General features: G+C 53.7%; 1 protein-coding gene and 1 long non-coding RNA gene across 7 annotated transcripts in view; one reads left to right on the top strand and one right to left on the bottom strand.

Annotated features, from left to right (window-relative positions):
• LOC102157639 (multidrug and toxin extrusion protein 2) overlaps positions 50-18910 on the top strand; it is a 43143-nt gene continuing 24282 nt past the window's right edge. For 3 of the 6 annotated variants that reach the window (XM_021067938.1, XM_021067940.1, XM_021067936.1), the window contains exons 1-8: positions 50-754; positions 945-1046; positions 9292-9360; positions 12839-12987; positions 14336-14378; positions 14993-15037; positions 15415-15462; positions 17939-18036. In XM_021067938.1, coding sequence (XP_020923597.1) covers positions 587-754; positions 945-1046; positions 9292-9360; positions 12839-12987; positions 14336-14378; positions 14993-15037; positions 15415-15462; positions 17939-18036 — 722 coding nt within the window. In that variant the 5' untranslated portion in view covers positions 50-586. The remainder of the gene's footprint in view (positions 755-944; positions 1047-9291; positions 9361-12838; positions 12988-14335; positions 14379-14992; positions 15038-15414; positions 15463-17938; positions 18037-18910) is intronic. The other 3 variants (XM_013981366.1, XM_021067939.1, XM_021067937.1) reach the window with 1 other exon arrangement.
• LOC110256119 lies at positions 11594-13817 on the bottom strand. The gene is made up of 2 exons (XR_002337392.1): positions 12548-13817; positions 11594-12217 (listed from the first exon to the last, which is right to left on the bottom strand). It is a non-coding gene; the product is annotated as an uncharacterized LOC110256119 (long non-coding RNA).

Raw genomic sequence — 18910 nt, 5'->3', positions numbered from 1 at the left:
TGCTCGCTGGGGTGGCTACAAACAGCCGGCCACGGCTTTTGCCCTGAAGGAACAGACCGTGGACAAAACCGAGAAAGTTTAGCTCAGGCGAGTGAAAAACACCCTAGGGTACGTTTCTGGGGGGGCTCCCCACGCGGAGCGCTTCATTCCTCTTGGTCCGTAAGTGGAGGGCCATGTTCTAGGGACCAAGATAAGGGCTGCAGCGAACGTGGCCCCCCAGTTGGGCCGTGGCCACGCCGGGTCCCAGTTTTCCACGCCCTCGCACCGGGCACCCCGAGCCCAGCTGAAGTTTCTCAAGGCCTCCCTTCCCAGGGAGCCGCAAAGGCAGCAGCAGGGAGCTCATTATTTGACCTGGCGGGGGAGGGGGCGGGGGGGGGGGAGCGAAGCCACCTGCAGAGCCCGCGGATGCTAAGCCGGCCCCTCTCCGGCCCCTTAGAAGTACTTTTCTCACCGGCCTCCCCCAGGCCCGCGGGCCACGGTGGGCGGGGCCATCCATCGCCAGCCCCGCCCACCGCCCCGGCCGCGCCCTCCGCCTGCCGCGCTTTCCCGGAGCTGCTGCCCCGCCGTCCAGGCCCTCCCGCGCCGCATGGAGACCCCCGCCGCCCCCGCCCCGGAGACCCCCGTGGCCGCCCCCGACGGCGCTCAGTGTCCCAGGGTCCCCGGCTGGCGCAGATGCCTGCGGGGCCTGCGGGGCGCGCTGCCGCCCGACGTGGGGCGCGAGGTGGTCGAGCTGATGATGCTCGCGGGCCCCGTGGTGCGTGCGCGGCCCGGCTCCCCCGCCCCGCGTCTCCCCGAGGTCCCGCCGTGTCTCCCCGCAGCCACCCCTCCTCCCCGGCGGTCCGTCTCTCCGCGGACCCCGCGTCCCCCGAGGTCTGGCCGGTGCACCGGTGCGGTCCCTCGGGCCGGAGGGTCGAGTAACGCGCTGTCCTCCGCTTCCTCGGCAGTTCCTCGCGCAGCTGATGACCTTTCTCATCAGCATCGTCAGCTCCATCTTCTGCGGACACCTGGGTAGGGCTGAACTGGACGCCGTTATGCTTGCGGTCTCGGTAGGTTTTGACTTTCTTATCTTCTTCTTTGGGCTGAGGACACGGAAAAGACTGGAATTTGAATTGCATGATGTCTGACACGTGCTCCTTTGCGGGGTTCCCGCTTGACCCAGGAGGCTGCATTGCCCTAGCTTAGACTTGCAAAGTGCCAGCTCCTTAGAAAACGCGGGCCCCCTCCTCTCAAACCACCCGGTGGTGGCTGAGCGCTAATTCCCGGGGGGGACAAGGTGTTGCAAGGAGTTGTGTAGCAATGAGAAAAATTCTACTGGCAAAAATAAAAGAACTGCAGCGTGCACGCGTGCGTGCATGTGTGTGTGTGTGTGTGTGTGGTGTATGCAGTTAAACCAGAGAACTTAGACTATCAAGTTGGTTGCCGTTCGTTTGAAGCATACAGTTCGCTGAGGGCCGCGCTAATTCATCCTTGTACTAAATCATCTTTTTTCTGCCGTGGCTTGAAATGACACCTCCTTTAAAGTCCTGTGTCCCTGCATTTTTGTGGGTGATGCAGTGGAAAGTCGCCTCTCTCCTGCTTTCCTTGGGGATTTCAAAGAAGGTGAAAAATGCTCCTTCTGCTGGTGATGGTGGCTGTCCCCACCTAGGTGGGTGTGGCCTTGAGAGCGTGGCGGGCCCACACTTCTTAGGGTTGAGCCCCCTGGGGATGTGGAGTGAGATAATCTGCAGGTTTCTTACTGGGTGAATTAATTCGGGTTAAGGGAGATTGCAGCTTCCTTTGGACGTTTTGACTGGGCCGCTAGAAAGTCCGGAAAGAAGAGAAGCTTCCTGTTATCCGTCCAGGAAGGACGAGCTTGATGCCTCTACCGCGCAGCGCAACGCGGCCTTGGCACAGACTATCGTCTGGTCGCCCTGCTCCCTGGGAATGGACATGCGCAGTGGGTCATTATCTGAATCTTGAAGGGACACGTTCACCAGTTTCTCCGCAGGGGCCGGGGGTGGGGTCCACCTTTTCCTATCACTGCTTCCAAACCGTTATTCTTCAGGGCCGTTAGCATTTTTTAAAAATTAATTAATTTAAAACATTGAGATAGGAGTTCCCACTGGGGCTCAGTGGACGAACCCAACTCGTATCCATGAGGATGTGGGTTTGATCCCTGGCCCTGCTGGGTGGGTTAAGGATCCGGTGTGGCTGTGGTGTAGGCGGGCAGCTGCAGCTCCGATTCGACCCCTCACCTGGGAACTTCCATAGGCCGTGGGTGCGGCCCTAAAACGCAGGGGAAAAACATTGGGAGATAATTGACATATAACATTCTATTAGTTTTAGGTGGCAGCGTAATGATTCGGTATCTGTACATATTGCAAAGTGATCACCACACTAAGACTACCTGTCACCTTCCGCAGAGAATGTTCTTCCTTGCTTCTGAAACCTTGAGGGTTTGCTCTCTGAGCACCTTTCAAACATGCAACACACTATTCACAGTATTCTTAGCTGCAGTCACCACGCAGGACCTTACATCCCAGCTTTCCTTATCTTCTTCCTGAAAGTTTGTACCTTTTGACTTGCTTCATTCATTTTTGTCCACCTCCCATGTCTGGCAAAACCACCAGTCTGTTCTCTGTATCTTCGGCATTCTTTTGAGTCGTAATTTTTTAAAGATTCCACCTACAAGTGAGGTCAAACAGTAATTGTCTTTTTTGGTCTTTATTTCACTTACCATAATGCTCTCAAGGTCCACGTTTTCCCAAACACAGGATTTCCTTTTTTGTGGCTGAAGCGTATTCCATTGTCTGGATATAGCACCTTTCTTTATCCACGTATCCATCAGTGGACACTTAGGTCGTTTCTGTGTCTTGGCTATTTAAATAATGCTGCAGTTCTATTCATAATAGGCAAGACATGGAAACAACCTAAATGTCCATTGATAGATGAATGGCTTAAGAAGATGTGTTACGTGTATACAGTGGACTACTACTCAGCCATGAAAAAGAACAAAATCATGCCATTGTAGCAACATGGATGGAACTAGAGACTCTCATACTGAGTGAAGTAAGTCAGAAAGAGAAAGACAAATACCATATGATATCACGTATATCTGGAATCTAATATACGGCACAAATGCACCTTTCCACAGAAAAGAAAATCATGGACGTGGAGAACAGGCTTGTGGTTGCCGAGGGGGAGTGAGTGGGAGGGACTGGGAATTGGGGGTTAATGGGTGCAAACTATTGCCTTTGGAATGGATAAGCAAAATTGACAGAACACTTAACTAGCTATACCTGGGAAAAATCATTATAAAATAAAAATAAAAAAAATAATGCTGCACTGAACATGGGGTGCAGGTGTTTTTTCAAGTCAGCGTTGTCATTTTCTTCAGATAAATAACCACAAATGGAATTGCTCGATCATAGGTGGTCCTGTTTTTGATTTTCCGGAGGCGCCTTTGTACTCTTTTCCATGGTTGCTGCACCAGCTTATACTCCTGCCAGCTGTGCACAAGGATACGCTTGTCTCTGCATCCCCGACAGCACATGATCTTTTTTGGCGAGAGCCATTCTGGCAGGTGCGAGATGATATCTCATTGCGGTTTTGATGTGCATTTTCCTGATGGTTGGTGATACTGAGTCCTGTGGGCCATCTCTATGTCTTTTTGGGGGCTTTTTGTTTTGTTTTTTTGGCTTCCCCGAAGCATATGGAGTTCCCAAGCCAGGGATCAGATCCGAGCCACAGTTGCGACCTGTACTGCAGCTACGGCAGTGCCAGACCCTTTAACCCACTGGGGCAGGCTGGGGCTCTAACCTGTGTCCTGGTGCTGCAGAGACACAGCTGATCCCATTGTGCCACAGCGGGAACTCATGTATGTCTTTTGTGGAAAAATTTTTATTCAGAGCTTCTGTCTACTTAAAATCAGATTGATTGTGTTTTTTTTTTTTTTTCCTAGCTCCTGAGTTATATGATTTCTTTATATATTCTGGATATTAGCCCCTTATCAGATATATAGTTTGAAAATATTCCTCCCATTCTGTAGGTTGCCTTTTCATTTTATTGATGGTTTCCGTTGCGGTGCAGAAGCTCTTTAGTTTTATGTGGTCCTGTGCATTTTTGCATTTGTTGCTTTGCTGCTTTTGATTTTGGTGTCACCCCCCAAAAAAAAAAAATTATCCGTAAAATCCATTAAAGGAGCCCACTGCCTGTTTGTTTTCTTCTAGGAGTTTTATGGTTTCATGTCTGAGGTTCAAGTCTCTTATCCACTTTGAGTTGGTTTTGTGTGTGGAGTGAGAAAAGCGTCCAGTTTCCTTCTTTTCATGTGGCTTCCGGTTTTCCCAACACCATTTGTTAAACAAACTTTCCTGCACCCATTTATTGGACAATCCACCTGGTTTGCCGTCCTGTGCTTTTCCTTGTCACTGGTATCTCTGTGGCCACTTCTGTGTTCCCTGAAGGCTGCAGGGTCTGAGGGCTTGTCTTCCTGGGTGTGTGGGTTCCCTCCCTCCATCGTACTGGCTTCCAGGACCCCCACATCTAAGTCAGGCCCCACCCCCTGCATGTGTATGGCTCAGCGCGCACCCAGGGCAGATGTTTTCAGCTTAACGCTGCCACCCACCTCTCACCCCTCAGCCTGCCAAGTCCTCACCCCTCTCCAGCCTGGCCTCTGACCTCAGGGCATCTCCCGGTGCTCTGATCCCTCCACAGCAGCCCCACCTGGTCCCCTCCAGGAATCTAGGGCCAAACAGTTCGTGCCTGACCCTGACCGCCCCCGACCTGGCCTCCAGCCCTGCCCCCTGGGCTCCATCACTCTCCTAAGACTGGTCCCCCCACCACCCCCCAGGCTCAGAACTTTCCTTTCTCCTCCAGCACCTTCCTTTTAAGTAGCAGCTCTACTGAATTAGGGTAAACATACCCGCATCTCTCCTTCTCTGTAAAAACATCTTTATCTGCCGTCTCCTCCCTGCCCAGTCCCCCCTCCCCCGCCCCTGCATCCCGGCCTCTGTTCACTTAGGCTCTTTGCAGAATGGCTTCATTTTCTTTTAACCCCCTCTCTCAAAAGCTGTCAGCAACCTCCAGGGCTTAGGACCTGTCCTCCCTGGCCTCCATCCGGGAACTCTGAGCCCGGCTCCCCGCCCCTCCAACCCTGCTGTTTGTCGGGGCCCCCAGGTTGTGACTCTGTCCTTGATGGGTGTCTTGCTACTTGAGGATGGATCTGCTGGAACACACCAGGGACTCCCCCCAGCGCCCAGGAAGCATCCTGCACCCCCCGCCCCCATGTTACACCTGCATCTCCATCAGCAAACCCTGCTACCTTAATTCCCCACATTTCTTAAAATAACCTCTTTTTTTTTTTCCTGTTTTCTGCGACACTCTCCCAGCCAGTGCCTCATCCCCACCTCACCCCCGAGCCTGACTGGCCTCCCTCCTCCCACCCCAACTCCATCCACGGCCAGCGTCTAAACCCACAAACGCAGCTTGGCGCCCTTCGGTGACAGCGACGTCAGCCCGCCTCAGCCCCTGCGGTGGTACCCACTTCCGTTACCTGCCTGCGAGGTCCGGGCATGTCTGGCTCAATGGGGCTGGGGGCACCTGCAGAAAGCTGCCCCCAAGGACCCTCCACAGTGCCTAGTGTCCTGTGTCCCCCCTGTCTTGGCTGCTTTGTGCTTTGCCGACGGTTTGTCCCGGCCCCAGCCTGCTCTCGGGTGATGGGCCAGTCCCTGGGAGGGTTTGCGAGGCCTGGTTGCTGGCACCCATCTGGCTGCACAGACATCTCAGAAATGCAAAGCTCGGGGGACCCTGGGAGCCGGCTCTCGCCCGTGTGTCTCTTGAACTTACCTTTTTCTGCCCTGAGGCACGTCTGTTTTCCCATCTGTGCCGTGGTGAGGGTTTGAGGTCGGCGGGTCGTGTGTAGTGTAACATGTCTCAGCTCCTGTTCTTTCGCTTATTTCATCAGAAGTATTTTGAAGCCTATCTTGGGGGAGGGAACGGAATTAAGATTTGGGTGATGCTCCCCTCTTTCTCTCTGCCCCTCCCCCCACGCATCACCCAAAGGTAAGAGGGCAAAAAAAGCGTTCCTAGGAGTTCCCATCGTGGCTCAGTGGTTAGCGAATCTGACTAGGAACCATGAGGTTGCACGTTCGATCCCTGGCCTTGCTCAGCGGGTTAAGGATCCAGCGTTGCTGTGAGCTGTGGTGTAGGTTGCAGACGCAGCTCGGATTCCCACGTTGCTGTGACTGTGGTGTAGGCTGGCAGCTGCAGCTCCAATTTGACCCCTAGCCTGGGAACCACCATATGCCGCAGGAGCGGCCCAAGAAATGGCAAAAAAAAAAAAGAAAAAATATTATTAAAAAAAAAAGCATTCCTACTTTTTGAAGCAAAACTAATAGGAATACACCCAACAAAGACCTACTGTATAGCACAGGAAACTATATGCAATATCTTGTAATAAGTTGTAATGGAAAAGAATCTATAAAACTATATAAATTTTGTGTGTGTTTGTATGTATACACACATACATGTGCATATATATAACTGAATTGCTTTGCTGTATGTGTGGAAATAACACAACATTATAAATCAACTATATTTTGATAAAAACTAAAGAGATTGTGTGTGACTACCGAGAAAAAATAGTAATAGGAACACAGTGAATACAAGCGTAAAATTGGAGAGACAGGGCTGAAAAGCACAGGTGGGAGATGGTATGTCCCAAAGCCAGGGTTTCTGTGGGCAGCGTCTTAGATAGGGGGGAATCTGTGCCTCCTCCCTTGGGCTGTGGGTGATGATACTTTGTTTTTAATCAGCTGTCAAATAGTAACCAACTGCTAGGGAGACAGTAGGCTCATTTTGAGCGAATTTTTTATGCAAGCCAGATACCGGTTGCATTGTTTTTTTTTTTTCACTTTGTGGAAAATTGTGCATAGAGTAGGTGAGGATTTATAAAAGTGTTTGGTTTTAAAATTGAAGAAGCCTCATTTATGGCCACCTGTTCTACAAAGAATTCGAGTTGGTTTATAAAAATACTTTTGATGCAGAAGGGTAAAAACCTGGTTGCAGAATCGGGTCAAAGAAACACGGATGGGGGAAGATGCAAGGGGGGGCAGTGTGTGGCATCTGAGAGGCTGCCAGTCGGCTCTCAGCTCCCCCGCCAGGTGTCCAGAGTGCCTGAGCCAGCGCGCTCGGGGGATGGCCTTGCCCGTGCTGAGTCGTAGGGAGCTTGTCTGGTGGGGTTTCATAAAGCGGCCACTGCTGCAGGACAGGTCCTGGGGGACACTTGGGAGCCGTCTGTGGGCTGCGTGGCGGGGAGATGTGGCGTCGGCGTTCGTTGGCTTTGACCAGAGCCGCCTCTGCCGAGGAACCTGACTCGCGAAGACTCTAAGCCCGAGGGGAACGTGGCACCCAAATGCCCCCGGCGACCAGAAGCCCATTTCTCCGGGCAACACCCTTCAGAAATTGCCCTGCTCCATCTTCGTCTCTCCCTGGAAAGTCAGGGTGACAGACGCTTTCGTCCTGATGCCACCCTGAGCGGTTTCAGAGCAGAAGGCGTCTTGGGGTGGATGCTGCCTCCTATTCTGGGGGTGGCCTGTTGCTGACTCCCGTGGACTGGAGTTTGTGGTCCTGGTCCTCCAAGGAGGTCAGCCCGGGGCGGATCAGCACCTGTGAGCCCAGGAGGAACCAGGGTCTTCCCCCCTCCCCACCCCACCAGCTCTGTTGGAGATCGGCACCTTGGGCTCGGACCCTTACCCGCAAGGTTATGGCTTTACCCTGGGTGTCAGGGGTGCTGGGTGGGGTCCAGGCCAGAGGGTGACACAAAACCAGTCCTGCTCCCCTCCTGCACTGTGGTGGGATGCAAATCGGTGCAGCCACCCGTGGAGGTTCTTAAAAAACTAAAAATAGTGTTGACGTATGATCCAGCAATCCCACTCCTGGGCACATATCCAGAGAAATGATAATTTGAAAAGATACATGCACCCCAGTGTTCATAGCAGCACTATTCACAATAGTCACGCCATAGAAGCAACCTAAATGTCCATCAACAGAGGAATGAAGAGAGAGATGGTACATACACACAGTGGAATATTACTCACCCATAAAAAATGAAACAATGTAGGTTGCAGCAACATGGAGGCAGCTAGAGATTATCATCCTAAATGAAGTAGGTCAGAGAAAGACAAATATATGTTGTCACTTATTTGATAAAAATGATACCAATCCACTTATGTACAAAACAGAGACTCACAGACGTAACACACAAATTTATAGTTACTGAAGGGGAAGGGGGGAGGGGTAAATTAGGAGTCTGGGATTAACATACACAGCACTGCATGTAAAAGGGACGACCAACAAGGACCTACTGAGCAGCACAGGGAACTCTACTTGGTATTTGGTGGTGACTTACAAGGGAAAAGAATCTGAAAAAATAGGTTTAACTGGATCACTGTGCTGTACACCTGAAATCACACAACCTTGGGAATCAAGTATATATTTTTTTTTCCTTTGCTTTTTTAAGGCCACACCTATGGCAAATGGAAGTTCCCAGGCTTGGGGTCGAATCAGAGCTATGGCTGCTGGTCTACACCACAGCCACAGCCACACCAGATCTGAGCTGCATCTGCAACCTACACCACAGCTCATGGCGACGCCGGATCCTTAACCCACTGCACGAGGCCAGGGTTCGAACTTGCAACCTCAGGGTTCCTAGTCGGATTCGTTTCCACTGCGCCATGATGGGAACTCCCAGAATCAACTATATTACAAATGATAATAATAATAATCATCATAACTTAGAAAATTAAACAAAAACTCCTCCTCTTCTTCACTGGAGGACCAGAGCCTGATGTCAGGCTCCCAGCCTCAGGTCGGTCACTGAACTTTCTGTGACTCACTCAAGTGACCCATAAAATGGGAGCCGCGATCCTAGCAGCATGTATGTGAAGGGCTTGGCATCACCCCTGCCCGTGACACGTGCTCCGGCCACGCTGGCAGCCGCTGTCATTAAATCCACACCCCTGCAGGCATTAACCACGTTACCTCCAAAGGTACAAACTGCGCTGTGTTGCTTGAGAACACCTAGGTTGTCGGCGCCCCTGCTTAACACAGTGACTGCGATCCTGTCGCTGGAGGCTGTTGTGTGTGATGGACAAGGCGGGGTGTGGACCCCCTCGCGAGCGAGGCCGTGGAGCCCCAGCATATGCAGTCAGTCCCAGGCTGCTCCTCGGGTCCCTCGGGGGGGCCGCCTGTCAGCGCCGCTGCTCCGGCCTGGTCCCCAGCTGCCTGCCACCCCCAGTCTGCTGTTCCTTGCAGGTTGTGAATGTTTCTGGCATTTCCATCGGAACGGGCTTGGCCTCAGCTTGCGACACGCTAATGTCTCAGGTGAGAGCCCCACCCCCAGACTCTTTCTTTTTTTTTTTTTTTTTTTTTTGGTCACTTAGAGCTGGTCTAGGGGACTCTGGACAGGCTAAGGTTTTGCTGCCTTTAATTTGTCAGACACCTGCTGCTAACGGCTGTAAATGAAGCAGAGCCGGCTTTACTAATTCGCCTCCGGGTCCATCTGCTCAGGGGCTGTTTTTCTTTTTTCCATCCTGTCCGATCTCTCCCTAAACCATCCTCCTCTGCCCTCGGCCACACTCTCCTCCCCTTCACGCCAAACTGCTTGAAGATGTTTCTTGTGGTCTCTGGACACCACCCTCGACTCCGTCCCCACACATCCCCCCGAGCCTGGTCCTCAGGTGAACGCTTAGCGGGCTGCCTCCTCCACTCCCTGGTTGCCATGGTTACGGACCCTCCCTGGCGGGTCCCTCTCCTTCCATGGTGGCCGTGCTTCCTCCTGCCCCTCAGAGCCCCCTGCCCTCACCTCCCACCATGCCCCCCTCCCCAGCTCGTCTCCACCCGATCTTGAAGACTGACATCCCCCGCTGCTGCCCACACCTCTTCCCTGTGGGCCGGATGCCATGTCTGTTGTGTCCTCAGACCCAGCTCCTCGAGGGCTAAGCCCACCGTCTTCCCCACGCTGAACCGCGTCTCCTGTGCCGCTTCCTCCTGCAGGAACGTACCACCCTCTGCTTCGACAGAAGCCCTCTGCTTCATCCGCATGTCCACACGTTAGCAGAACTATTGATTAGTATTGACTTTGACTCTGCTCTCGACTCTGCTAATTCTCTTCATCCTCAGTGCCTGTCGTGGGTTTGGGCGCTCTGGGTTGGGGTGCAAGCATCACCGGAGAAGAGGCCAGTGCTGGTCGAAGCCTTTCGCTCCTGGCTCTGTCTCTCCTCTCGCCCGCCTGGTCTATAACCACAGTGATTTTCCTTCTAGACTCCGAGCTCCTTGAGGAGAAAGGCTGTGTCCCTTTCAGTCATCCAATCCCTGTGGTTCAGCATTGTGCTTGCTGGGTAGCTGGTACCGTGGAATCTGCTGAATGAGTGACAGGGAGGGAGAGGAGGCAGGGATGGATGGGTGGGCGAGTGGCTGTGTGAGTTGGGCGGGTGGATGGATGATGGATGGATGGATAGACGGATGGTGGAGGGACAGATTCATAGTATAGGGTGGACGGGTGGATGAGGGGGTGGGCGTATGGCGGATGGGTGGGCAGATGAGTGCAGGAGTGTGTTACGACGGATGATGGATGATGGGTAGGTGACGGATGGGTTCATGGTATGTAATGGAAAGATGAGCGGATGGTGGATGGATGAATGGATGGGCAGGGGGATATACGGGGTGATGGGCGGGTGGTTGGATGAGTCCCATCTTTAAGCCCAGAGCCCGGGAGAGTGAGAGTTACCTACCAAGGAAGGAGCAGCCCTGAGCAGCCCTAGGCTGTTGCACTGGGCTCCTGCTGAGTAACGCATGAAGGCATCCTGAGAAGGTGTTTAAGGGCCGAGCCGAGCACGGCTCTGAGAACTAAATGTGATTTAGGCTAAAGCCTGGATTGGCATGCTATAGGAAATGTTACTTTAAAAAATAGTTTTGTCCCTTTTTTGGTACCATTTCAGTCTTTTTTTTTTTTTTTTTTTTTTTGTCTTTTTGCCATTTCTTGGGCTGCTCCCGCGGCATATGGAGGTTCCCAGGCTAGGGGTCCAATCGGAGCTGTAGCCACCGGCCTACGCCAGAGCCACAGCAACGTGGGATCCGAGCCGCGTCTGCAACCTACACCACAGCTCACGGCAACGCCGGGTCCTTAACCCACTGAGCAAGGGCAGGGACCGAACCCGCAACCTCATGGTTCCTAGTCAGATTCGTTAACCACTGCGCCACGACGGGAACTCCCTCAGTCATTTTTTATTCATATGGGTTTTTTTTTTTTAAAAAAAAAAAACAACAATAAAAAAGACTACCTTTCACTTCTTTCCCCATCTATCAATATAAACTGGGCATCTTCCTCTATTATTGAATATATTTCCAAACACACATTGTTTCCCAGATGTTTAAATAGCTTCTAAAAGAGCTTCTAAAGGCCAAACACATTTAGAAACTTTAGGTCATCTAGGAAAATATTAAAAAGTTAAAAAGAAATCTCTAAATCTTATCCCTGCTCCCAAGTTACCTCTATTAGCTTTGGAGTCTCCTACAAATAGTTCAGCCTGTGAACATTGAAAGACCCACACAATTCTAAACTTTACATACGGTTTTATCTTTTCCTCCTGTTAAACCATGTGTTTGGAGAATGTTTTGTTTCCATAAGTTGGTGCACATTCCCCCTTTTAATATTTGCATAATGTTCTGTATGATGTCACCGCCCTGTCCATTCGTCTGTGGTGGAATATTTATTTCCATTGTAGCTCTTTTTTTTGGTTATGCCCACAGCATGAAGCTGCTCCTGGGCCAGGCATCGAACCCACGCCACAGCAGTAGCCAGAGCCACAGCCGTGAAAATGCTGGAACCTGCTGAGCCACCAGGGATCTCCTCCACTGTCTCTGTCTATGTCTCTGTCTCTCAGTTTTTTTCGTCTTTTTTAGGGCTGCACCTGCAGCGTATGGAAGTTCCCAAGCTAGGCATCGAATGAGAGCTACTGCCGCCTGCCTCCACCACAGCCACAGCAACACAGGATCCAAGCCGCGTCTGAGACCCACACCACGGCTCATGGCAACACTGGATCCTTAACGCCCTGAGCGAGGCCAGGGATGGAACCCCACATCCTCATGGATACTAGTGGGGTTCATTTCTGCTGTGCCAGGATGGGAATTCCTCCTCCATTGTCTCTTTGAGTGGGTGTGGAAGCAGATTCTTTTTTGGCTGCAGAAAGAGACAACCATTCAGTTACTTGCAGAAACAGGAGCCTGGAAGGGGCTGCCCAGGCCGGTGCACCTCCATCTCCACCACCAGCTTGCCAGGCTGGGCCTCCCAGCTGCTCGCGCACAGCTCCTCTCCTCCCTCTCTGCCTCTAGGTGGTTCCGGTACTGGGAACTCTCCAGCGGCCCACGCCTCCCCGGCTCTGCCCAGCCACGCCCCCAGCCCCCCAGGGGTCCCCCGCTCATTCTCTGGGCTCATCTTGTTGGTTTCTCTCCGGGGTCACCGTCTCCCTTTCCCGCTAGAAAGTCAGCTGCACGAGACCCGGGCTCCCACCTGCCTAGTTCCCTGCCGGCTTAGTTGGCAGCCGCACGCATGACTGGCACGCAGCAGGTGTTCCAGACGCCTTGGTCGAAGGAGTCTGGGAGCTTCTCACACGTGCCCCCTTCCTCTCACCCCTTTCAAGCTGGGGGCTCTGCTGCCCGGTTCCCAGGGCGCCCAGCTCGGGTGCCAGGGCGGGAGAGAGGGCAGGCAGCGCCCGCAGGCCTGCGGGGGCCGTGCGCGCGCGCGTGCGCAGCGGGGGCCTGTGTGCGGCGCCTTCTCCATCACCGGGTTGATTTTCCCCAGTCCTTTGGCGGCAGGAACCTGAAGCGAGTGGGGGTCATACTGCAGCGAGGCGTCCTCATCCTGCTGCTCTGCTGCCTCCCGTGCTGGGCCATCTTCATCAACACTGAGAGCCTCCTGCGGCTCCTCAAGCAAGACCCCGAGGTCTCCAGGTCAGCAGCATCCCCAGCGTCCGAGGCCCCCGGGCGGAGACAGCGGCCCTCTGCTTTCCTTCCATGGCTTCACGTCCCCGGCCAGTCAGTTGCCCTTGAACCCTCTGGAAGGTGGAAGCTGTGCCTGTGGCCTTTGGGACCCTGGCTTGGCCGGGTCGTGGCCCCAGCTGCCCGGCCCGGAGTCTCTCCGTTTGGCAGACGCAGCGTATCCTTCTCCTGATGAAGAAGAGACAAGCGGTTGCCGTCACGTTTACTTTTGGAGTTGGGATTTTTTTTTTTATAGCAGCTACATTTTTTTATTTAAAAAAATTTTATCGAGAGTTCCCGCTGTGGCGCAAAGGGATGGGTAGTGTCTTGGGAATGCTGGGACACGGGTTCGATCCCCAGCCCAGCACAGTAGGTTAAGGAGCCAGCGTTGCCACCGCTTCAGCTTAGGCTGCAACTGTGGCTCTAATCTTGATCCCTGACTCGGGAACTCCGTAAGCTGCGGGGCAGCCCAAAAAAATTTTTTTAATTGAAGTATAGTTGATTTACAATGCTAATTTCTGCTGTATAGAACAGTGACTCATTTCTGCACATACATAATCTTTGCCATTTTTTTTTTGTTTAAGTGAAAGCAAGTTAATTTAGAGAGAATATTCCACAGGTGGGCTAGGCTTTTCCATGATGGTTTATCACAGGCTATTGAATGCAGTTCCCTGTTGTTGGAGCTGGGATTCTTCTTTTTTTCTTTTGGCTTTTTAGGGCTGCACCCGCAGCATATGGAGGTTCCCAGCCTAGGGGTCGAATCAGAGCTACAGCTGCCGGCCACAGCCACAGCCACAGCAATGCCAGATCCGAGCCATGTCTGTGACCTACACCACGGCTCACGGCAACACCAGCTCCTTAACCCACTGAGCGAGGCCAGGGATCGAACCCACAACCTCATGGTTCCTAGTCAGATTCATTTCCACTGCACCAGGACGGGAACTCCGGAGCTGGAATTCTCAACCCACAATTCCAGATGCTCCCTTGTGTTGCTGGGGAGGCGGGAGGTGGGGGCTGCTTCCCCTGAGGGAGCTCAGCCCTGGCTCTTTCAAGAGGCTTCTGGCCTTTGCCCAAGTTTTAGTTGATTCTGCTGCGTTCCTTCCACCTTTCCTGCCTGAAATGAGCTGAACGATGTCAAGTCCAGCTCCCGTTAATAAGCAGACATTTCAGCGTCTGATGGGAGTCCACTTAGAATTGTTCCATTTCTCCCATATAAGTTATTTACGGTAGTTTTGCAAAATGCTCTGTGGACCCGATGTGGAAACAGCATGGACAGCAGGTGTACCGGTGGTGACTGAGGCTGTTTTCTTGCTCCTTTCAGGATGGCCCAGATTTACGTGATGACTTTAATCCCTTCTCTTCCTGTAAGTGTCAAGCGCATCCTTGTATAAGGAAGCAGCTCGTGGAACAGGTCCTGTGCTCACCTCCCCGCCTTTGTTTATTTTATCAGAGAGCCGTTCATGAAGAAGTTGAGCTTTTTAAAAAGTTTATTTCTATGTTTGCTTTTTAGGGCCGCACCTGAGGCACATGGAGGTTCCCAGGCTAGGCGTCCAATTGGAGCTGTAGCCACCGGCCTGCACCACAGCCACAGAAACGCCAGATCCGAGCCGCATCTGTGACCTACACCATTGCTCATGGCAACACGGGATCCTTAACCTGCTAAGGGAGGCCAGGGATCGAACCCATAACCTCATGGTTCCTAGTCTGATTGTTTCCACTGTGCCACAACGGGAACTCGTAAGAGAGTAGACCTTAAAAGCTCTCATCGTGGAGCTCCAGGGTGGCACAGTGGGTTAAGAATCCAGCATTGTCACTGCTGTGGTGTGGGTTTGATTCCTGGCTGGGGAACTTTTGCCTGCTCTGGGCATGGCCCAAAAACAAGAGTAAATATCCTACTAAAAGCCAGAATTGATGGGAACGGTTGGCATTATAGTTTTTTTTATCAATAAGATGTATTTGTTTCCTATTTTATTTGCAGGCAACATTCCTGTTCCAGCTGCAGGCAAAATATTTACAAAATCAGGTACAGATTTTCTATTTTTCCTCCGTAATACCAAAAGTGTATAGTAAATGTTTGTTTTTTTTTCCCCATCTCAACCCGGTATGTCTGCATTTTATTTGTTTATGAACAATAGTTTGTTTCATTTGCTCTGTGCCAGACACTGTTTTAAATGCTTTATAACTACATTAACTTCAAGCACACGCAGTATGAGTAGGTGCTGTTGCTTCCATTCTCGGGTGAGGAAACTGTGGTAGGGAGTTTGCGTGACGTGCCCGAGCTCCCGGGGACCGTTGGCCACAGAGCAGGGAGGTGCACTCATCCTGGCTCCACAGTCTGAACCATGTCACCAAGTCACCATCAAAGTTTTCCACACTCAGACGTCTGTCCTTCTGGGACAGGCTTTCCCCGGCTCCGGTTTCATGCAGACACACCCAACGCCATGCCAAGTGAGGGTCGCTATTTGTCTCTTGGAATCTTGCAAGAGAGTAATTTTTTACCCAGCTTTACGGAAGAGAAGCGTCAGGCCTGGAGAGGGTGGATCGACTCGGGATTCGGATTTTTTGCTACAACTAGGATGAAACGCTTCTGCCTTAAGGACCCTCGTGGAGTATTTCTCTTTCCAACACAGCAGCCCAGCGCTGGGCTGGGCCTGAGGGCTACAGTGGAGGGGGCTGCAAGGCGGGGTGGGCTGGGGACCGGAGGCCACTGACACGGGCAGTCCCATCTCACACCTGCCCCTCCCCTGGTCTAAGTGAGACGCGGGGGCCTGATAGAACCGCACCTTTGGCTCCGTGCAGTTGGGGGCTCCTGGGACCTGCCCCCTGCCTCTGCCCCTCCACTGCAACCTCTCCATCCTGGCGGCATCCTCTGCCCGACCCCCTCTGTGCTTAGACAGAGGTGCACCTCGTCGCAGAAAACCGAGGTGTCCTCCCGGCCCCCCTCAGAGTAAGTAGCTTAGGGAATTGTCCATTAAAGTAACGGACACCTTTTTCCTGAAGCTCCACCCCCAGCTCTGGGAGAAGGGTTTTTCGCCCAAGAGATACCCAGTCGGTCCCATCCTCCAGGCCACCTGCTTTCTCTCCGTAGCCTGCGCGCCACCCCAGTGGTGCCGGGGGCCACCTGCTGGCTGTGCTGTGGCCTCAGCCTGGCCCCGGAGCCTCTGTTTTAGGGGAGGAGGACCCAGCATCCCTCGGCCACCCTCCCAGCCACGCACAGGGCCCGTGGGGGACGGAGGTGAGGGCCCGCCCTGCCCCCACCGTGAGCCCCCTGCTGTACCCGCATCACCGTTTGCCCCCCCCAGGCCACTCCACCTTGACAGTGGTCGGCGGTTTGAATGCAGAGGTCTTACTTCCAGAAAGTACCAGTCAAAGGGGCAACAGGGACAAGCGAGGGGAGCCAAGCAAAATAAAGGGGTGACCACTCACTGCACCCCGCTGTGCCGCCAGCATCGCTGCGGGCTCTGGATGCGGTGACCTGGGGCCCCCTCACCGCAGGCCTGCAGGACCTGGACGGACTGGGCTCAGGTGCCTCCCAGGGGTGTGTGCCCTTTGGGGTGTGCCCTTTGGGGTGGTCCTCTCTGCCACTGTGACGGAAGCTGGGACCTGACAGGTGTGCAGAAGCATCTCCCAGCTTCCGGTCGGTCTGGCTCAGGCAGCACCAGCAGAGAAGCCCCATGGTTCCCGCTCCTGGCTCTTGTGGGTCTTGTGTCACTTTGCTGTCATGTAACGTGGTCACTTGTTTAACTCTTGAGTGTTCAGCTGTCACCTGTGTGAGAAGAATTCCTTCTCCTGTTTCTCCTTTATGCTTACATGTCCACACTCACAACGTCTGACGTCGGATTGTATAATTTTTTTTCCTTTTTGTCTTTCTAGGGCCACACCTGCGGCATACGGAGGTTCCCAGGCTAGGGGTCGAATTGGAGCTGTAGCCGCCCGCCTACACCACAGCCACAGCAACATGGGATCTGAGCCGCGTCGGCGACCTACACCACAGCTCATGGCAACGCCAGATCCTTAACCCACTGAGCGAGGCCAGGGATCGAACCCGTGTCCTCATGGATACTAGCGGGGTTCATTACCGCTGAGCCACGATGGGAACTCCCAGATAGTGTAGTTTTCCCGCAGCCTGAAGGTGGGTTTCCAGGCACCGGCTGGTGCCCTCGTTCAGCCCGGCGCCGACACTGCGTGCCTGGGGGCGCGTCAGGCGTCAGACCCGCAGTGACCGCCCCACACCCCAGACGCGAATCCCCAGTCCAGGTTAGGTCACCTGTGCTGCTGACCTTGCGGCTATAAACCGGAGGCTCCCGTGGTCCTGTCTGGAGTGGAGTCATGTGCCCGAGCTCGTCACAGAACCCAGGGACACTGTCCCACTGTCACAGTTCATTGGGACAGGACACGGTCAAGGGCACGGGTGAGCGTCCGGGCAGAGGTGGTGCACAGGGCAGGTACAGGAGGGGCCTGGGGCTTCCACGCTTTCGGGGCAGCTGGCAGCTGCCTGGAGCCCCGAGCCGTTGGGACCTTACAGAGGCTGCCTACCAAGGGCGTGGTCCTTTAAGTTCATTGCCTGCCCCTCGCCCCTCTCTGGAGGACGGGGGACGGGGAGCCTGAAAATGCAGAGCTTCCGCTTGATCGGGGGGACCAGCCCCCTTCCAGGAGCCCACCGGGGTCACCTTATTGGGACAAAAGATGCTCCTGTCACCCAGGAAATTCCAAGGGACTCCAGAGCCCTGTCAGGAACTGGGATCAAAGACCCAAGAGCCGGGGACGAGATGCTTCCGGTGGCCTCGCCCCGAGGGGATTCCAAGGGCCGGAGGGCCCTGTGCCGGGGCCGGGGGCGGAGACCCATAGACGTGTTTTCTGTTGTTTCACCACCGAACGGATTCGCTTTTGAACCTGCTAACGTTCTCCTGTCTGGGGGTCTCAGGGCATCATCCTGCCTCAGGTTATCACCGGGATCGTGGCCAACATCCTCAACGTGGGCATGAATGCCCTCCTGCTGTCCGCCCTGGACCTCGGGATGCAGTAAGTCGTGACCCCGTCGGCCACCCGAGTGTCCGCGGGGCCCAGAGACCTTTGCAACCTCTTTCTCACCGTCCCGTCGTCTCTGGGTTGTGAGGAGCCGAGACAGATCCCGCCTCGATGGAGCTGGAGCCCGCGTGGGTCACGCAGAGACAGCCCTCCTGCCGGCGCCCCATGTGCCAGCCCCTCTCTCACCCGGGGACCCCAGGGCCGGCTCCCGAGTGGCAGGCGGGCCTTGCTGGCACGCATAGACCGGCCCCGGCAGTTTGCAGCATGTTTCTTTACAAGTGGAAACCAGTTTAGTGGGGCATGAGCAGCACTTTACAGAATGAAATCTGTCGTGGGGGAAACAGAAGAGAAGAGGTGGCACTACGGGGTATTCTTTATGAGCCTTAGGTTTCTGTGGCCTGTGTGCACACATGCTTGGGGGTACTGGGTAGTGATGGAAATTTATTTCTTCCTGTTGGTCACAGGGGAAAATATATACAGAGGCCATTAATTAAAGGACTGTCGGGGCGGTCCCGTCGTGGCGCAGCGGAAACGCATCCAACTAGAATCCATGAGGATGCGGGTTCGATCCCTGGCCTCACTCAGTGGGTTAAGGATCCGGCGTTACTGTGAGCTGTGGTGTAGGTGGCAGATGCAGCTCGGATCCCGTGTGGCTATGGCTGTGGCGTAGGCTGGTGGCTACAGCTCCAATTCGACCCCTAGCCTGGGAACCTCCATATGGCACGAGTATGGCCCTCAAAAGCCAAAAAGTAAAATAAAATAAAACAAAGGGAGAGTCGGAATGTAAGAACACGCAGTGAAAAACATTTATAACACCTTCCAGAAAACGGCCAAGGCCTTGGCCGAGGGGGAGTTAAAGTTGGGGAGG

The sequence above is a fragment of the Sus scrofa genome, chromosome 12, assembly GCF_000003025.6.
Source record: "Sus scrofa isolate TJ Tabasco breed Duroc chromosome 12, Sscrofa11.1, whole genome shotgun sequence".
In the NCBI taxonomy this organism is placed as follows: domain Eukaryota; kingdom Metazoa; phylum Chordata; class Mammalia; order Artiodactyla; family Suidae; genus Sus; species Sus scrofa.
This window is presented reverse-complemented; position numbering and strand designations above follow the sequence as displayed.